The sequence below is a fragment of the Tachypleus tridentatus genome, chromosome 8 (genome assembly GCF_004210375.1).
Source record: "Tachypleus tridentatus isolate NWPU-2018 chromosome 8, ASM421037v1, whole genome shotgun sequence".
NCBI classification, from domain to species: Eukaryota; Metazoa; Arthropoda; class Merostomata; order Xiphosura; family Limulidae; genus Tachypleus; species Tachypleus tridentatus.
In genome coordinates, this window is record NC_134832.1 from 80973830 (window position 1) to 80994143 (window position 20314).

General features: G+C 34.7%; 1 protein-coding gene across 7 annotated transcripts in view; it reads left to right on the forward strand.

The window, feature by feature from the left end:
* Positions 1 to 16654: 16654 nt before the first annotated feature.
* The window catches only part of LOC143222785 (RNA binding protein fox-1 homolog 1-like), a 104151-nt gene continuing 100491 nt past the window's right edge, over positions 16655 to 20314 (forward strand). For all 7 annotated transcript variants that reach the window (XM_076449753.1, XM_076449751.1, XM_076449752.1 and 4 more), the window contains exon 1: positions 16655 to 16730. Coding sequence is in view for 6 of the 7 variants with exons in the window: in XM_076449751.1 (XP_076305866.1) it covers positions 16716 to 16730 (15 nt within the window). In the remaining variant the exon portion in view is untranslated. The remainder of the gene's footprint in view (positions 16731 to 20314) is intronic.

Consider the following 20314-nt stretch of genomic DNA (forward strand, 5'->3'; position numbering starts at 1 on the left):
TTCTTATATAATTACCTAAACACCCGTAATTTGTTAGACAGACTCCAAAATGTATGAATAGAAAACTTTCGCAAAATTCTTAACAAAATAAATCACTACGAACGATGAAAATGTGATCATAATAGACTTAATTAAATCTAGTGAACTTCGTAAGTAACATATGGTCACTAGCTACTGGGCAATCCGGTAGCTAAATATAATGTTAATTTTATTTTAAAAGGGTTTATTTATGTGAAAATAGGGTTACTACTGTATGTTTTCAACTGATCTTTATGGAATTGTTTATGTGAACAAAATGTTATGTTCACAATCAGCAAAAGAAAAAGAATTATATCAAAGAACTCAAAAACTTGATGCCATACTTTCATGGACATGACTTGAATAGGGTCACTCGTGTGTGTGAAAGAACGTGTTTTTCTAGTACCGGATTATATCCTACGGAAGAATTAATATAAGCTTCAACTAACACTTAAGAAGTAAATCAATGGTCAAAAAGGGGGTTGAAGTTCCAGGTTTATTTGATCCTCCTAGGTCACATGACCAAACAATCAACGTGGAATATCATTATAACAGACACTAATTTATAACCCATGTTGAAAGATATAGTAGAATATCACTGCACAAAGAAAATAAAAGTTAATACACCAAAACCAACAAACACAAACACTAGTGCTTACAAAATTAAACAAACTCCTTTAAAACAATCCCTAAACCTACTGCCTCTATAGGATCCTTCTTCAGACTGTTACATTAGCAAAATTTCTAGGCTTCACATATGATAGAAAATTAACATGGCAATCACACATTAGTGAAATTAAAAAGAAAATTTGGAAAGAATACAGGTATTTCACCCCAGTTCCCCTCTGGTACAGCGGTAAGTCTATGGATTTACAATTCTACAATCAGGGGTGCGATTCCTCTCGGAGGATTTAGCAGATAGTCTGATGTGGCTCTGCTGTAAGAAAACACACAGACACATTTCATGCCAAAATACAATAAAAATCCACAGACAGTGACCAGTAGAGTATGCTTGTCCGGTATAGATTTAATGTATTACCTAATAAAATAAAAACCGAACTACAAAACTCAGTCCTTACTAGTGCACATGAAGTTCCTTGCAATAAAAACACATTTTTTTTTACATAACTATACAAACGTACAGCCACTCTACAAGAGACTTCTAAATAGTTCATACACTTACTTCCCGAAAGTATTATTTGTGTACTATACATATTTTGTATTAAAGAAAAGGGCCTTATTGTCTCAATACATTCCAGATATATTAGAAAATGAATAAGAATTGGGTATAATATGACTTTTATTGATATGTGAGACTGTAACACACCGATTGAAGCTCCGTGTATTCCAGTGTAACTGTCAAACATTGCTCATAAATAGACATAGCTCTGACAGGGGTATTATAACCATGCAAGTGGCATTACATAAAAAAAAACACCCTCATTTATGAAATGTTCAGTATTCAAAAATGCTACTAAATACTAGTGAGGTGGGAGAAAAAAGTGGAAGTATCAAACCTCACACTATAGATCCTGATGAATAAAGTACCTCTCTCCATTAAATCTTGTAGATTCGTTATTTAACCTATAGCTATCTACTATTAGCGTACCCCGCTGGAACAGCGGCAAATCTACGGATTTACAACGCTAAAATCAGGGGTTCGCTTCCTCTCTGTGGACTCAGCAGAAAACCCGATGTAGCATTTCTATAAGATAACACACGTGTACCCTAATATTGGATAAACATAGATATAGTGTTAATTTTATTGTAAAAGTTTTATGTAAAATTAATATTAGTAATTCATGTTTTTATATCGGTCCTTACGGAATTGTTTGTACGAACAAGACTGAATGTTTACAATGAACGAGAAAAGCAAAATACTTACTGGAAAAAATAATCAATATATGCACATCCATTTACATGGAGCGCATATAGTTCTCGTGTAGCTTTGCGCGAAATTAAAACAAACAAACCATTTACAGGGCCTGAAATTGGTCCCTCGCGTGTGCGATAACTTAAGTACAATTGTAGCGTGCATTCAGTGGTTACGCGATGGTTAAACAGATGTTCCTATACACCGGAAGGAGCAATATATGAGAACTAATGTGCTACATTCAAGAATCAAAGCAACATTCAAGGAAAGAGTTAGAGGTCCAGGGTGTACTTGATCCAACGGGATCACATGACCAGAGAATCCATGTGGAATATCGTTTTTTCAAGTTTTATCTGAATCTGTTTATCATATCGGGACCAAAGAACGATTAGAGAATTCGTGTGAGATATCAGTTTACCAAGTTTGATATGACTGTGTCAATTTTCCATGTTCCAACTTACACTTACAACCGATAGACGAATCCGTAAAAATGAATTGAATTCCCAACAATCATGCTTACGAGGAAATACAAAACAAAACTTTCAAATAACGTAGAAATGCTGCTTGTTTGTTAAGTAGTTAATGAATGCAGAGCGTTTTGTAATTCTAACATAAATAAAACTATTTCCAACGTTCTGACTTGCAAATGACCGAATTTACTTAAATGTTTCCACAGCTTCTCTTGTTAGAGATGTCACAAGGTCGTGATACATACAGTTGAAAATTAAGTCATATAGTGAATAACAGACTATTATGGAAATAGTGTAATTACTTTTTTTATACGAAGACATAAAATATAAATAAAGAAACAAATAGCTTTTCATTAATTACAATTTAGGATTGAAAAATCGTTTTAGACTTTCATCTAACAATTTTGATTTTATTTTACGTAACTCTATCTGAATATAAGATATAAGCATACTTACAAAATGCAGAATCCAATTGCACTAAAAAATTCTAAAGTCATCAGACTATGTTAATTTCTAAACATTGATCAGATTGATCAAGTCCATTGATTTTTATTTGTAATAAGAAATTCGTAACGTTATCTAACGTAAACTGTTAACTGACAAAATTCCGTGTTCACTTATAACCAGTAAAATGCTAGATCGATTGTCACCAAACAATGCATGTATTTATAAGATACCCCAAGGAGTAACATGGGGGAGGTGGAGTCAATGATCTAATATGAACCTATTATGCTACCTCGGTGGTTTCTTTGTTTTCCTCGTGTTTTATATCCGCTAATAATTGTCGAATTGGTGAACCTATACATTATAACCAAATCTAGCATGCACCTTTAGATTGGTTTGGTTTGTTTTGAATTTCGTGCAAAGTTACACGAGTACTATTTGTGTTAGCCGTCCCTAATTTAGCAGTGTAAGACTAGAGGGAAAGTAGCTAGTCATCACCACCCACCGCCAACTCTTGGGCTACTCTTTTACCAACGAATAGTGGGATTGACCGAACATTATAACGGCCCCACGGTTGAAAGGACGAGATTGTTTAGTGTAATAGGGATTCGGGCCCGTGACCCTCGGATTAGGTGTCGAGCGCCTTAACCACTTGGCCATGCCGGGCCTGTTACCTACAGAACTCCCCTGAAGAATGTCGTAGGTGAGGGTCAGACGTCATCACGGAAGGTTTATAGGTCTTCTTCATACACTGAAAAAGAATACCAGTTAGTACTCATTATGCGGAGAACTGGATATAAAGAAGAAGAATGATAATAACTTCTCGATCCTATCGAGTTAGGACAAGACTTGAAACATGGTGGTTGATTTGTTCTGTACTGTACTCGAATTTCTACTTAATTCTTTTAGGTAAACGTGGATTTGTGTGATTTATACAGAACGAATTAGTTTGCAGATTAAATCAATTTTCCTAGGAGTCTCGATAACGTAATATACATTCGTAGACTGACCTGATCCACATGTTTAGAAACTTTGCAGATGGCCATATTTACACACGATTTGTATTATTTAGAACACGCAAGGAGATGATCCATTCTTCTACAGTGTAATGCATGAACTTCGAATAATTACAGGAATCTAATATAGTTTGACAACTGCCAGTTCTTGTGTATTGTTTCAACCTGCTTGAAAACTAATACATAAGTAACAAATTTTATTTCTGCTGAATAATTATATTGTGCATATATTTAATTATTGTTCTCTGAAAAAGCTACGAGATTAATTAAGAAATGCAGATTCAAACAAAACATCTTTCAAATTTCCTCAGTGGAGGCATTGTTTTTAAAGTATAAATAATCACCCTTGACAGGAATTGGCTTCACAGTGTATGGAGTATGAAACTCAGTATCTACAAATTAATGGTTATTCTTCATGCATTATTCAGTTTGAACTTCCAAGTAGTATAATAAGTAACGGAACCCATTACCAGTTTCCTAAAAGAAAGTTACATTTCATTTCTGTCTTGAAATTTTAAAACGAACCAGAACTCAGTTACGGGTTGTACCATCCAGATTTCACTCATGCTTTAATCATTACTACCAAGGAAATAAAAACATCAATTACTGTTGAAGTTATGGCTCACACTGCTATTATTCATTGTATAGAAACTGATATTCTACCATTCTTAAAATTATGCACTAATATACAATTATTTAATAAAGATTTGTTTTAAATTTCGTGCAAAGCTACACGAGGGCTATCTGCGCTAGGTGTCCCTAATTTTTCAGTGTAAGACTAGAAGGAAGGCAGCTAGTCATCACCACACACCGCCAACTCTTGGGCTACGCTTTCACCAACGAATAGTGGCACTGACTGTCACGTTTTATCGTCCCCACAGGTGTGTTTGGTGTGACGGGGATTCGAACCCGCGACCTTTGGATTACGAGTCGAGTGCCTTAATCACCTGGCCACGCTGGGCTATTTAATAAAGAAATGGGAGATACACGACTGTTGGTGCTGTAGCTTAATGTGCTACTGATGTTACTATTACAGGAACCACAAGTTAAAGCTAAAGCTTACTGTGCTGTTAGTATTAAAGCTGAAGCTTATTGTGCTCTTATTGTTAAAGCTAGAGCTTACTGTGTTCTTGTTGCTTCAATTAAGTTAATGAAATATTCTCACTGGATGGAAACACAATCAGGTGTGTGTTAACAATATTCAATTTAAATAACAGAATGGTTAAACAATTGTTTTGATAGTATGATGATAAATAAATATAACTGAGTAATTCTAAGCCATCTTTTAAAAGTAACTTTAATGGCCTAACTAAGGTTAACTTTAATATTGGAAGGTTAAGTATAAGCTTTTACTAATAATGACAACAACTTTTCTTACATAACGTTAACAACAACAGCATAGCGAAACTCATGTAACAGTAGATGATCTATATTATTCTGTTAATTGATCTATACGATTAAAATAGTAACGTGTGTATGTGTGCGAAGCTTTTTAAACTTCATTAAATTATAAGAGAATGAAGTACGGACGTCGTCACCATATGTGTAAAGAAGGGGTTGGTCTACATTATATTATGCACTGCTGAAGGAAATATATTTGGGGAATAGATCTGACATACCTCAGAGAACCATCTCAGGCAACAGTGTATACCTGTTAAGATTTTGTGTGTGTATTCTTCATTTGTGAATAGACACTTAGAGTACTGACACTACTGTTCTGTTGAGTTTTAATACTTCCCACACCCAAGTTTTGAAAGTTTTGCTAGATCTGACATTTCTTACTTTGGTCAGTTTGTTATTTTGATCAGGCCATTCTGCTCAAAATTCCTTTTGTGCTAGAGATGTTTGGTGGGATTATTGCATTGTGTAACAGGCTAAACTCATTTAGGTTTAAGCTATCAGTGATTGAAAACCCTCTTGCAGCAATTAGATTAGTTCATAACTCTGTTTTTCTAACTTCTTACGTCATTAGTCTAGGCAGGTCACTTAACTGTGTTAAGTGTTTTAATATTTTAAATACATAGCACCGCCGCATTTACATATTATAAACTTTGTGCACTGAAATATAAAATACGACAAAAAAATGTTTTGTACTCAAAACATAAATTTTTTCCCTTGTATATAAATTGCAAGCGAAATGATGAATATGTTTGTTAGGCAGTAGCAGTTTACTGTTATTCCATAAATAGTTGATTGTTACAAAAGTTAAAATATATTGCATTGTTTTGTAGTACAATTATTTGTTGATTGCTATTTGAGCTGGACTATGGATCTCCTAGTTTAGTGTTTGAGTCCCGTTAACAAACTGAAATCTATGCTTTCTCGCTTGGGGTTCCTACACCAAATCCCATCATTTGGTCCAATAAGAGTAGTTTAAGAGTTGATGGTTGATGCTGTTGACTAGCTGTCTTCATTCTATTTCAAATTTAGGGACGATAGGTGCAAATAGCTCTTGAGTAGTTTTAGAACACCCTAAAAACAAAACAAAAAAAACCGATTTGAATTTATGTGATGTGTGTTTGGTTGAAAGTAACATTCCAGTGATACAATATGTGCATAATTAATATTTAGGTTAAAATGAACCACTTGTTAATATATAGAAGAGGTTATTATTTGGCAAGTTCTTGTTTGGATGGCACAACTGAGTTGCTAGAACTTATTTAGTTGTATTTCTTCAATAAACCATAATATGTGAGATTTTAATGGGCATGCTAGCTGTCTGTCAACTCTTTCCCTCAAAACACAACAATAAACAATTGTAACAGAAAACAATGTTAAATCCATTGTGGTAACATTTAAAGGCATATTTGTCAGGGAAGGTAGATATAAAAGGCAGTGTGGATCATTCCTGTTGTTATCACTGTGCTATGAACTGTCATCTGATGTGTAATACTGTCAAATGCTGCATGTTTTCAGATATACACATCGTTCTAATTATTGATACGTGACATTATATAACAATATTAATTTGTAAGTTTACACAAGGCTAGCCTAAAATCTCGCAATGTTGCTTCTTTCTTCACTAATATCTATTAATGTGAACTACAGAAGCTAAACACGAGCCTCTATAATTAGGCATGACTGTAAGGTGAAAATGTTCTAAACATTTCTCTGTTATCTACCTCTTTTTTCATTCGTTGCGTCAGTAAAATATGCACCTTTCTTAACAACTGGATAAAAACAACAACATACATTTCACGTCAAACTATGTGTTCTTAGTGTGACTGTACAATTTCAGTACGAACAAAAATCTTATTACCGGATTTTCGAGGTCGTTTATTAGGTTTGTTAAAAGCCGCACGTGCCAGTTGTTTTTTTTTTTTCTCATTCTGTAATGCATATAGAAATTAGTTACTATGGCGACGTTGCTACCTTACGGTTAACTACGAAAATTTTGATTTGCGCTATTCATTGATTAAAGGAAAATCTAGCTAGTTTTTCAAATATGTTCAATCAGATTTAGAACTCAACGTTTTTTGTGATCACGACTGTAAGCAACGGTACACATTTGTATAAGATTAGTTAATAAACAAATTAACTTGAGTTATGACTATCGTTTCATGTGGTTTTCCATGTAAAAGTGTGTTAATTATTTGATTAGAATCACTTGTTAGACAATGAACTGCAGTTAGACTGATGATTTGTAAATTGACTTTCCACAAGGCTTTTTGTTATACGTTGGCTAGCAGTGATTTAGTTGACAGTTTTATGTTTGCTGGTCGTGACATAATGGTTAGTTTTATGTTTGTTGGCCGTTACCTATTGATCAGTTTTATATTGGCTGGTTTTACGGGTTGTTGTGTATTAAATAGTTTGTAATTCGAGACTTGGTGATTGCACATAGTCTATAGCTTTTAGCCGTGAGCGCGTTACAACAGTGACAATGAATCCTATCATTCGGTTGAAAGAGCAAGACAAAACTACATATACTGTTTACTGGTTGCCTTCTATCTGGCCATTAGGGGCCTGGTGGCGAGGACACTCGATTCTCAATCTTCAGGATGCGCGTTAGAATTCCAATACCGAACACAGTTGCCCTTTCAGCCGTGGAGGTGTTGTAATGTTATGATCAATACCACTTTTTATTAATGGTGGATGGCGTTGAGCAGCAGCACTCCTTCTAGTCTATCACTTCTAAAGTAGGGACGGTTAGCGCAGATAGCCCTCGAATTTATTTGCTGAAATGCCACAAAACAAATAAACTGGTTATTTGTTAAAGGGACTTCTTGTCTGGTCGTTGAACCCATGCGCGCAAAACGTGATATTCGAGTTCACAATTTTAGTTCTTGTTTTATATTAAACTATTTCAGAAGTGAGAAATTTTGTTTTTCTAGTATTTTGTTAAGCTGCTTTAGGCATAACTAAGGTATTGCGTAATCAACATTACTAGCTATTTTGTTCTTTATAGAAGAGTTTAAATAGTTTTAATACTATCTGTAGAGTCCTTCATGAAGGAATCTGTTATACCGTTATCAAGTAGAGATAACACGTTTAAATCTGTTATACCGTTATCAAATAGAGTTAAAACGTTTAAATCGGTGTATTACGCCACGCAACATTAGTTTTGTGATAAATCATGATACATGTTTGAATTTGTATTAACACTGATTTCAAATGGAAGAAGGCTACTTCCATATATAGATTATAATTAAATATCAATCCAGTAATAAGCATATCTGAATAAATGTATTATTCTTACGGACTTACATCAGATGTTGCAGCAGTTGGGTGCTCTCGTTAAACTAAAGAGCTCAACATATATTTATTGGGGAAACATGATGCACTTATTGGATGTGCACATCTTCCTAATTATTGATACGTGACATTATATAAAACTAATAATCTCTAGCATTACACAAGACTAGCCTATACAATAGGCATGACCAGCTGGGAATGTATGACTTGCATAGGCGTCCGCAGTATATATTACAGAGGGGGCCAAATGATTATTTTGTTTGTTTTTGAATTATCGCAAAGCTACTCGAGGGCTATCTGCGCTAGCCGTCCCTAATTTAGCAGTGTAAGACTAGATTGAAGGCAGCTAGTCATCACCACCCACCGCCAACTCTTGGGCTACTCTTTTACCAACGAATACTGGGATTGACCGTACCATTATAACGTCCCCACAGCTGAAAAGGCGACGGGGATGCGAACCTGCGACCCTCAGATTACGAGTCGCACGCCTTAACCCACCTGGCCATGCCAGGCCGGTGCCAAATGACATCAAAATTATAACTAAGGAATGCAAAATTTCTAATCTAGGTAAAATGCCACCCCCACCATCTTTGCTGATGCCCACGCTGACGTGTATCTTTTCCGAGAACCGCAAATTCCGGCAGTTTCATTTAATGTTTCGTTTGCTTTGATGAATATCTATATAGAACACTATGTGTCTAAAGACTGTACGTGTTATTTTCAATTTTACTGAGTGGTCTGGTTCTGAAACATAAAATTTTATCAGTTACAAATCATTTTGAAAAGCCAGTTTTCAGTTGATTAATGTGTTTGTTTGTTTCTTTTGAATTTCGCGCAAAGCTACACGAGGGCTATCTGCGCTACGCATTCCTAATTTAGCAGTGTAAGACTAGAGCAAAGGTAGCTAGCTAGTCATTACCACCAACCGCCAACTCTTGGGCTACTCTTTTACCAACGAATAGTAGGATTGACTGTCACAGTATAACGCCCCCACGGCTGCAAGGGCGAGAATGTTTGGTGTGACGGGGACCCGCGACCCTCGGATTACGAGTCGAACGCCTTAACCCACCTGGCCATGCCGGACCTTTATTAAGGTGAGAAAGGTTGTTGGTGTAGAATATTAACAAGTCTAACCTGAAACACGTACTCGTCTTAGAAATTTTGTATAAGGACACAAATGTTAAAGAAAAATAGAATAATAAAAGTTTGTTCTTTAATTTGAAACACTGGTGCTAGTCCTTTCATTGGTTGATTACAAACATTTGTTCGTGAATAGCAAAATGTCTCTCCTGTTTATAACTTTTGTTCCTTGCCACTTCGAGAACATAAATTTAAAATTAGAATAGTAAACTGATAAGATGTACAGTACACTGGTACGACTCTTGAATGCGACATCTTTACTGTTGTGTTACCGATCAATACGAAAGGACATCCCTTTCTGACATGTGAAGCAAGTTTGTGTTTTTAAAATTCTTCCAACCATACACGGCCCGGCATGGCCAAGCGTGTTAAGGCGTGCCACTCGTAATCTGAGGGTCGCGGGTTTGCATCCCTGTCGCGCCAAACATGCTCGCCCTCCCAGCCGTGGGGGCGCTATAATGTGACGGTCAATCCCACTATTCGTTGATAAAAAGAGTAGCCCAAGAGTTGGCGGTGGGTGGTGATGACTTGTTGCCTTCTCTCTAGTCTTACACTGCTAAATTAGGGACGGCTAGCACAGATAGCCCTCGAGTAGCTTTGTGCGAAATTCAAAACAAACAAACAATCCAACCATACACATATATGTAAAACGGACGATGCGCTACTTTGATATTTAAGGGTGGGTTGGCAAAGGTTGTGATGAGTAGTAAAATTGAATCGGTTATAAGCGCACCTGGACTTGAGCGCACAAAAATCATAATCGTTGGGTGAAACTGCTCATAACGTTTGCTTGGTTGTCAATGGGACATAGTGTCACAACATCACCAAATGTTGTTTAGTCGGAATCTTCAGGCACAACTCTATAATAATCCGCATGTTTTACTCGCAGCACATTTAAATTTTGAAGAGGTCCAAATTAATGTGCGCTTCTTCAGCTTACCAGACTAAAAAAGCTAGAAGCAGGAATGCAATTCAAAGAAAAGACCAGAAATTCATAACAAAATTCACAATTCACTTCATAATTAATAATTTGCATGACCAAGTATGAATATGTCTTTTAGAATCAGTTTTTCACATGTTACAATGTAACATAAGGATTTATCAAAAGGAACATTTGAACTTAAAATTATAGAGAGATCAAGTAACACGTAAAGTAGATGACTAAATATACCTAAAAAATGCTGTTTTCGTGAAATACCAGAAATATGACAATTATTATACCTACATGTATTGTTACTAGATTATAATTTGGTTTGTTTTGAATTTCGCGCAAAGCTATACGAGGGCTAGTTGCGCTAGCAGTGTAAGACTAGAGGGAAAGCAACTGGTCATCACCACCCACTGCCAACTCTTGGGCTACTCTTTTACCAACGAATAATGGGATTGATCGTAACATCAAAGCTACCCACGGCTAAAAGGTTGAGCATCTTTGGTTCAAGGTGATTCGAGCCCGCGACCGTGGGATTAGGAGTTGATTGCCTTAACTTCCTAGCCATGTCAGGCCAGATTATGATTAATTTCCAAAAGCTATGTTTCTAAAGATTTATTAAGATATGATTTTGAGAATAAAAATTGAAAACAAAATCATTGGATGACTGGCATTTAATTTGTTAGACATAAACTGCTGTAACGAAAAGAATCTGTATTTGAATATATTCTTATTTGAACTTTTTAATTTCCTCTTCCCATATAAGGAAGAATCTACATTAATTCTCCATATAAAAGTCGGTCTGACCCAACGGCTGACATGCAGAGCTTCGTATCGAAAGATCTATGGTTTGAGGCGTGTTATGCCTCTGATCACGTTTAAGATTTACGGCTTTGCAATTCTAGAAAGTTTCAAAGTGTTGTGTTGTTTATCCTCGTAGGCAACTAAAGTCATTTCTTACCACGTGGTTTTCATGGAGCGAATCTATCTGAACAACCACAAACTAGATAATTCAGCGGTTTTATCCACCTCTAAAATACTACGTGAAAATATTGAAAAGTTGTTGCTAAGAACTTTTTATTTAGTTTATTTTAAATCACAATACTTTATAAAAAGGAAAAGGAAAGTTGGCGCCATAGCATTGACACTTTTATCGACTTTTAATATGTGTTACCTTTTCTCTCATTCAGAATATAGTGGAAGAAAATATAATCAGTACTTGTGTTCATTGTTGTGAATTTCAAATTTATAAAAGGTAAGATAAAAATTATTAATTAAATAACTAGTAATTAATGCTTCGAGAATATCCAGAATATTACTCTTTGCTGTGTATAAGTATTTGAAAAGTTAGGTTGTTTTCAGAGAGTTATAATATATCGGAAGTAATGGGCACATCTTGGGATCTGACATCATGCTTTAACTGAGAATTCCCGAGAAGGCCGAGTCCACTGCAGGAACAACTGCCACGTGTAGAGTGCCTTCAAGATTGTAAGGTTACTAAATTCATTTAGCTTTTGTCATTGATTTTCTGTTACACGGAGAGAGAGAGAGAAAAAAGAGATCTGTATGGGAAATGGTTGCTTTTGTTGTCCGTTATAGGCTGTAAATGTAGAGTAAACGGTTGGAGCTTTGAGGAATTATTCTCTGAGATGAAATAAACGTTAGGGTTCTTAAGAACAAAAAATTAGTTATTAAAACGGAAGAGAAAATGGCGTTATGATTGTTTTGTTGTTTTAAATTTACCTTAAACGTATTAAGTTTTATTGGTGTGTTGGAGAAAGAATATTATTTATAACATATTGATTTTCATTGGTGCGTTAGAGAAAGAACATTACTTATAAAGAAACTTTACACGTAGTAACAAATTATTTTGATTGGTACACAATTTTCACGTGTTAATTTTAATCTTCCATATTAGGTTAAATACTAGTTATATGTGAATATTTTAGACAATAATCGTATCCTTTGATCATGCCAGTAATTGTTTATGCCTTTATTAAATAATTAATTTCGTCTCTTCATAACAAGTTAATTACTGCTTCCGTGTGCTCATGATAAGTAATTAACGTGATCTCCCTGCGGCCCCTGGTGAGTCAATCATAAGTTTACGGACTAGCAGCACTGTAGAACAGGGTTCGATTTCTGATGCTGACAAAGTGAAACTAGTTCAATGTTTAGTTTTGCGCTAAAATGCAGCATATATATGGTAAATAATATTCATTCTTGAATAGATTAGATTAATGATTACATTTCTGGACCGTATTAATATTTCTGCACTTGTTTTGATTTTGTTCAGTAATGTTCATATTAGGCTAAGCATTGCTTTGATTGTGTTAGAAAATATTGAATTGTCTTGATCAAGTACTAACGGTTCCAGTGTTTAAGTTGAATTAGAGAATTATGACGTGTTCTAATACGGATAGTGTTGATGTCCGTAAGTTGCTTGCATTCTATAAAGCAATTTTAGTGTTTCATGATTGTGTTAAAATGTCCTCTTATGAAGTTATCAATTCTTTAAGCGCTTATGTAGCAGTAAGTAATGTTGAGGTGGTTAACATTGTTCACATCTTAGATTGTTTATGAGATCTCTGAAATTGATTGACTGGTTTTGTTTCTCTTCTGCAACAGTGTTAAGCAGTTTTGGGTCACCTTTGTATTTTGGCAAAAAAAGAAAACAATAACAGAGAAACGTTTTGTCTGCAACAAGGTTTACATGTATTTGTGTTAATATTACACACTTTTAAGTAAGGATACTTTGATATTTAGATATTCGAGGATGTTAATATAAATATATAATAATACAAGTGATTCAAAGTGATAGCATAAAAATGTTCCCACAATTTCATAGCATTTCAAACATATCTCGTTTTTCGGAACATTTCAGTAGAAAAGTGTGGAAATTAATCAGTTCTAAAATGATTATTTTTATAACTTATTTCACCGAAAAGTGTGGAAATTAATCAGTTCTAAAATGATTATTTTTATAACTTATTTCACCGAAAAGTGTGGAAATTAATCAGTTTTAAAATGATTATTTTTATAACTTATTTCACCGAAAAGTGAAATGGAAATTATATATATATATATTTCTATGCAGCTAGTCACTATATTAGTAACGAACCTCAGATAATCAATAAACATATATTACTGAAACAGACCAATGGGAATGAAAACCAGGTTTTGTCTCTCCAGCCTCCAGCATGTGTATGTATTTTTATTTTAGCACAATATATCATGAAATGGACTGTCTGTATCCACCAGGAGAGAGCTTGGTATGGCCAGATGGTTAGGGTGCTCGATTTGCAATCTGCGGATCGATGTTTCGAATCTCCTTCCCGCTTCTTCAGCTGTAGGAGTGTTATAATATGACGGTTAATCCCATTGCTTGCTAGTAAAAGAGTAGCCAAATAGTTGGTAGTGAGTAGCTGCCTTCCCTCTAGTATTTCACTGCTAAATTAGACACCCCTAGCGCAGATAGCCATCGTATAATTTTGCACGAAATTCAAACCAAACTGAGCCAAGTCACCCTGGGGAAATCGAACTCCGGATTTTAGTGTTATAAATCTGCAAGTTTATCCAATGGGGGAACACTGTATGGACTGCGTAAAGTAATATACGATGAAAGAGATCAATAAGTAATAACAGTTTAATAAATAACTGTACCACGCTGGGACAGCGCTAAGTCTTCGGATTTACCACGCTAAAATCAGGGTTTTGATTCCTCTCGGTGAACACAACAGATAGCCCATTGTGGCTTTGCTATAAGAAAAACACATACATTAAGATAGAACTTCTAGTTGGAAGGACCACTCGCAATGTAAAACTCCGATATATAATAGAATTACAACAGATGTACTTAAATTAATACAGATTTGATAAATTCTGAAAATATAGTAAAAGTCCTATAATGTTAAATTCAAGAATTGCTGTTTTGTTTTTCCTTCCTTTTAGGAACAACTATCTTCTTACAACTGGTTGCATGCTCTAAATTTAGTCCTTCGTGGGCTTAAGCACCTATGTATACTTCTGCAATTTTTAAGTTTCAGTTTATTCAACATATTACGATTGGAAAAAAAATAAAAAACTACTTGACGGTTAGTTTCCATTACATAATTTGTCATGCTAGAAAACATTATATCATTCCCACTGCATAGTTTTTATAATAAGCTTGTCCGTCTTGTATGTGTGCGACGCTACATATGAATGGATATCTTTACATTGTGTTTATACTGAAATGCTCGGAATTCTGTAGTTGGACCTTAGGATCCACATAAGTGGATAAATACAACGTTTTATACAAAAAGACAATCCCTATTCACGTCACAGATCAATATGTTTGATGGAATGTATTCTTACTTCTTCTCATGGTAACACTGCGTCTATTGAAAAATAGAAAGCTTTTATTTAATACAGTATCTATTTTTCTACTTAATATTACAAAGTGCCAAAAATATTCATTCTCTTCCAGTCAACTAAAAAAAATCACATTCCATATAAATGTATCCACTGGAAAGTAATAAACAAGAAGTTTCATATGAATTTCTTTAACATTGAAAATTAATTAGTGAAAGATAAGTTTTTGTTTCCTTACGCCATTAGTTCTTTCAATTCGAATTTCCTTCCCTTTGAATTCTGATAGAAACATTATGTGAAATATCTATTTTTCAATTTTGGATTCTACCACGGTACCATAGTATAGGGAGTAGGTAGTCTACTTTGAAGAATACACATTTTATGGCATCTTCAAATAACTTATAATACTAATAGTAACCTGAATTTCTTAAGACATCTTTTTAACACTACCTCTAAATGGCTAGTATTCAGTTCTAATTTTCGAAACAAATTAAGTGATTCCTTTTTCTTCTTTTCAACCATGACCATTTTTTTTATTGACATCTCTATTGTAAAATCAAACTGGTGGAATTTAAGAAAACTATTTATCAATAAGTTCTCTGTTACTGTTTGTTTGTGGTTTGTTGTAGTTTCGATTAGTCATCATGACTGCACATTTTCTAGCTCTAAACTGTTGTATTTGTTTATTTCTGCGTATTAGGGTGACTATTGATTTTGTAACTTTTACGATTTAATAAGGTTACATGTAGATGCTCTTTTGTCATTTCCATATAGTCTTTTAATGTTACATATCTTTTAATGGGTTTACAAAGCTTGAATACATCATTTTAACACGATGTAGTCTCTACTTCGTTTCAATCCATGTGACATGTCTAGTCATTTTTTTTCTAAATACGTACATTTTGACTGTAGTCCTGTAGTGTAGATTATATTGCAAAATGCTCTGTCGTAAGACTGTCACGTCCATAGCACAACACTTATCTTTGCATTCTTCCCATAATCCATTAAGTGTTTATGAAGATGATGGTTTCTGAACGGTACATATTCGTGTGAAATAGCATTCTGCAGCTCTCTGGAGTATCCAACGGTTAAAGGAATACGGTGCAGTACAACTTGTGTCGCTTTTACAATTAGAAATTCTTTTTTATCATGTTGCGTATTGGGGCAAAGCGGATAACTTCTGCCATGACTTTTGTGTTAGTATGTCTTTATCTGTCACACAACGTTGCACTTTATTCATCACAGCAAGGATACGAATTGTTGAAAGTTTCTTTCTGGATGTTTCTAGTACTACACGTTGATCCATACTCCTTTGCTTTCCAAAGTTACTCCCCGCAACCTGGATGTATCTTAAAGGATCGACCGTTATATATACATGAAATACAAATAATATATATTAAATATTCTCAACTATATGTGTCTGTCGTTTTGAAAACATTTTGAAATCATTTTGATGAACCATTACATAGCTATAATACTTTGCTGCCTTACACGTTTTTCTTAGCACAACGCGGAGAAACATTAACATAAAGTTTGCTTTATTGTCAAGACTTGTTTGTGTGCTACGTTGTCTTGAAATTCTTAAAGATTTTTTCATAAACCAGTCAAGTATCTTGTTCAAGGAGTGTTATAAACATATAATTTGGTTAAATTGTGAGCATGTTATAGGAGCAGATCCAGGATTATTGTTTTAAAAATGGAAATCTTGGTTCTCCTGCAGGTCATGAAACCTTTGTAGAAAAGTCAGGTTGCAGAGTCACCTTAGGTTGGGAAAAACCATGCTTGTCAGCGAGGTCAGTGATTTTTTATTTGAGACAATCAGAAACACTCAATAACTCCCTCTTCTCGATGTACCCCTGATATTACTGGGGGAGCATATTTTAATTTAATTCTGTCAAAAAGCAAAGCAAACATGTGGCTGAGGGAGGAATTATTCCTTTATGTTTTTATGGAGACATATGTGTGATTTATGGAGTATTAATAAACCTTGATTGTATTAAAGGTGTTGATGTACTTGTTCAGGTAGTACAAGATAGTTAAATATTTATATAATTTTGAAGGGGAATTAACAACGTTGTTTTCGTGATTCTATTTGTAATTATTTCAGTTTTTACAATATCAAATTTGCATTGTACTCAAAACAAGTATGATACAGATAAATTACAGAACTGGAGTAAATCTATACAGGGAGAACCTTACAGCGTGAACCATTTAATTCAAGGGTTTTTACAGCAACAAAAATATTAGTATCCAAGACTCAGTTGAGTATCGATTAAAATTCTGATTAAAACGTAGTTAGTAATAACAGAAAGTTTGAGAACATTTCGATTTTTAACGTTTCTTCACGCATACAATAGCTTGTCCTGAGGAAGAAAGTCTGATGCAGATCGACAGTACGTGTAACTAAATTGACACCAACAGAAGGACTGAATGTGTCGATATCAACATTGATTTATTCTCTGTCCTGGCTGGTTACAAACTAAGGTGTCTATATTTACATGTTGGCCCTTGGTGGCTCAGCAGTAAGCGTGAAAGTTAATAATTCTGAACATTTGGACTCAATACACACAGTGGGCACAAATATTATATAACTTTGCCCGATACGTATCTGCCTTTTTCATGTTTTATACTCTTAATACCTATCTAAACAATAACATTTAATATTTTCCCTCCTATGATTGTGTGTGTGTATTTGTGTACTTTTTTTATAGCAAAGCTACATCGAGCTATATGCTGAGTCCACCGAGAGGAATCGAACCCCTAATTTTAGTGTTGTAAATCCGTAGTCTTACGGCTGTACCAGCGAGGGACCCGTCCTTTAATTGCCATGAAACTTTTAGTTCAGGTGCTTTCTTACGTCCAGAGGTATTTAAAATCAGTTACTTTGCCATCGAAGGTGACAGAGGTCATATTTTCACCCCTGTATGTGTTTGTTTGTTTTTGTGTTTTGTGTTTTTCAGCAAAATTTCTCGAAAACGGCTGAATGGATTTGGACGAAAGTTGATTTACATTTAAACTTCATGACGTCACTCTTTTATATATCACTTACTCAATTCCACCACCATTTTCAGTTCCATCTTTAGAAAGCGCTCTGGTTATATGCTTTTTATCATTTTATATTAAGACTTTTTGAACCTACATGTTTTCTGAATACACCGTCACATAAGAAACATGAATCAAATTTAAGTAACTACGTCCTTTTACAAATTTAGGCATTTTAGATGAGTCAATGCTCAAACACGTATACGAACACTTAACTTTTCTTAATAGATATCCATCATAGAAGTGATTAGTGTTTGGAAGGAGAAGGATAAATATAGAGCAAGGTTCCGAAAAAAACAAACAATATCTATGTGTTAAGATGTGGACAAATATTTCACACTAATTTTGCTCTGTAACTCAGTCAACAATCATCAGAGTTTTATAAAACTTGGTAGTTATTTGTATAGTGTTATTCCTCATTGTAATGAGAAAAATAGTTCGCGTCCGTTAATAAGGATGAACACATGAACGCATTTAATTTTTGTGAGGCTCGAGTATGATCAACGCTTCGTGGCGGAGGTATGCCCTATAGTGGGTGTACCTCTAGCTTTCATGATTTTGGAAGTTATTTAAATTTTATCTTTGCTACAGCCGGTGAATAACGCACACGCACACCGTTCTGCAATGCCCATGAATACAACGAAATAAATGCCACGTCTGGCTCAGACTCTTGGAGTAATACAGATTGGTTTTTACATCTCGTGTACACTCCACTTACAGACTTATCAGCTTGAGCTAACTGCGTATTCTGATTTCTTATAACAAAATTCAGTTCATATTTAATTGATTATTTTTAATCAAGTTATTCAAGGTTTCCACTTCGTCTAATTGTCGTTATTCTACTTTGTGCCTGACTATGCAAGCCAAAACATTTACTTGATAAACAAATTAAAACTTTAATTTCTACCGTAGTTATTTTTATTCAGTCCTTCACAGTGTAGTTGACGGGCTGCAAATATTCGAGTCAACTGTTTGCGTCCGATTCTGCAAAATAAAAAAAAAGTGCTCTGCATTTTGTGGACGTGAGCGCGTTATAAGGGTAATAGTCAAATCCCACCATTCCGCCAAATAAGAATAGCCAAAGAAGTGTCGGAAGGGTCAAGCTGGCAGGATAGAGGAAGCCTCAATCTGTTTAAAATTTTAAATTCAACAAAAACAGTGTTTTGTTTAATAAAATATTAATGTAATTTCAGCTTACTGGGGTTATTGCCTGTTTTATTGTGATGTATAACATTTTACACATCTCCGATGTAGATTATGTTGTAATTGAAACAAATCCAAAAGTATTTTGTTCTAGTAATAAAATAATTTTACAAAACTAGAAAGAAAGGGGTTAAATTAGTGTCTCGAGTAAGTTCCTTGTTAGTTTTGTACAATTTGAATGATTTTATTCCTCGATCTCTAAACCTATGTTTTTGCGCTTACTTCAAAACATATAGTTTAAAATACCCTGCCATAGATTTAATACTCACTTCTATTTTTGTTAATTATTATCATTCTCTGGTTTGTTTCGAATTTCACACAAAGCTATCTGCGCTAGCCGTCCCTAATTTAGCAGTGTAAGACTAGAGGGAAGGCAGCTAGTCAACACCACCCACCACCAACGCTTGGGCTACTGTTTTACCTACGAATAGTGGGATTGACCGTCACATTATAGCGCCTCCATAGCATGTTTGGTGTGAGGGGGATTCGAACTCACGACACTCGATTACATGGTGGGTATCTTAACCACCTGGCCATGCCAAGTCGCTCACTCTGTGGTGGATTAGCAGTGAGTTTACGCACTTATAACACGAACATCCGGGGCGATTCCCACACAGTTGGTAGTCCAGTGTGGCTTTGCTCTGAAATAAACAAATAGATTTATATCCTATACAAACAACTTGTTTTCGAGATTTATTTTTAGTAAATCGTGCAGTAAGTCAGCAGTAGAAACTTTTAATCTATTTATTGTTTACCATAAATAAGTTATTTCAGAAACCATAACAATGAAACTGAAACAATGTATTATTAATAATTGTTGAAAAAAAGCCTATTTGCAAGTTCTAGGTCCATGGGTAAATAATGTGGGCCATACATTTTTGGACATATATTTGTTTCCTTTATTCATCCATCACTATGTTTAAAGTGTATTCACTAAGCAAAATGAAATAATATTGTATATAAACATATAATTTTCGTGAAGCTGAAAAATGTAGAATATTAAAGGTGTATTAACTAAGTTTTTAAAACCATTTTCCATTTCCTTTATTAAATTATGTACTGATTCAGTTATGTCTAGAAAAATTGATTTGTTATGTATTACGGCTTAATAAATGCATAGTTTTACCGCACA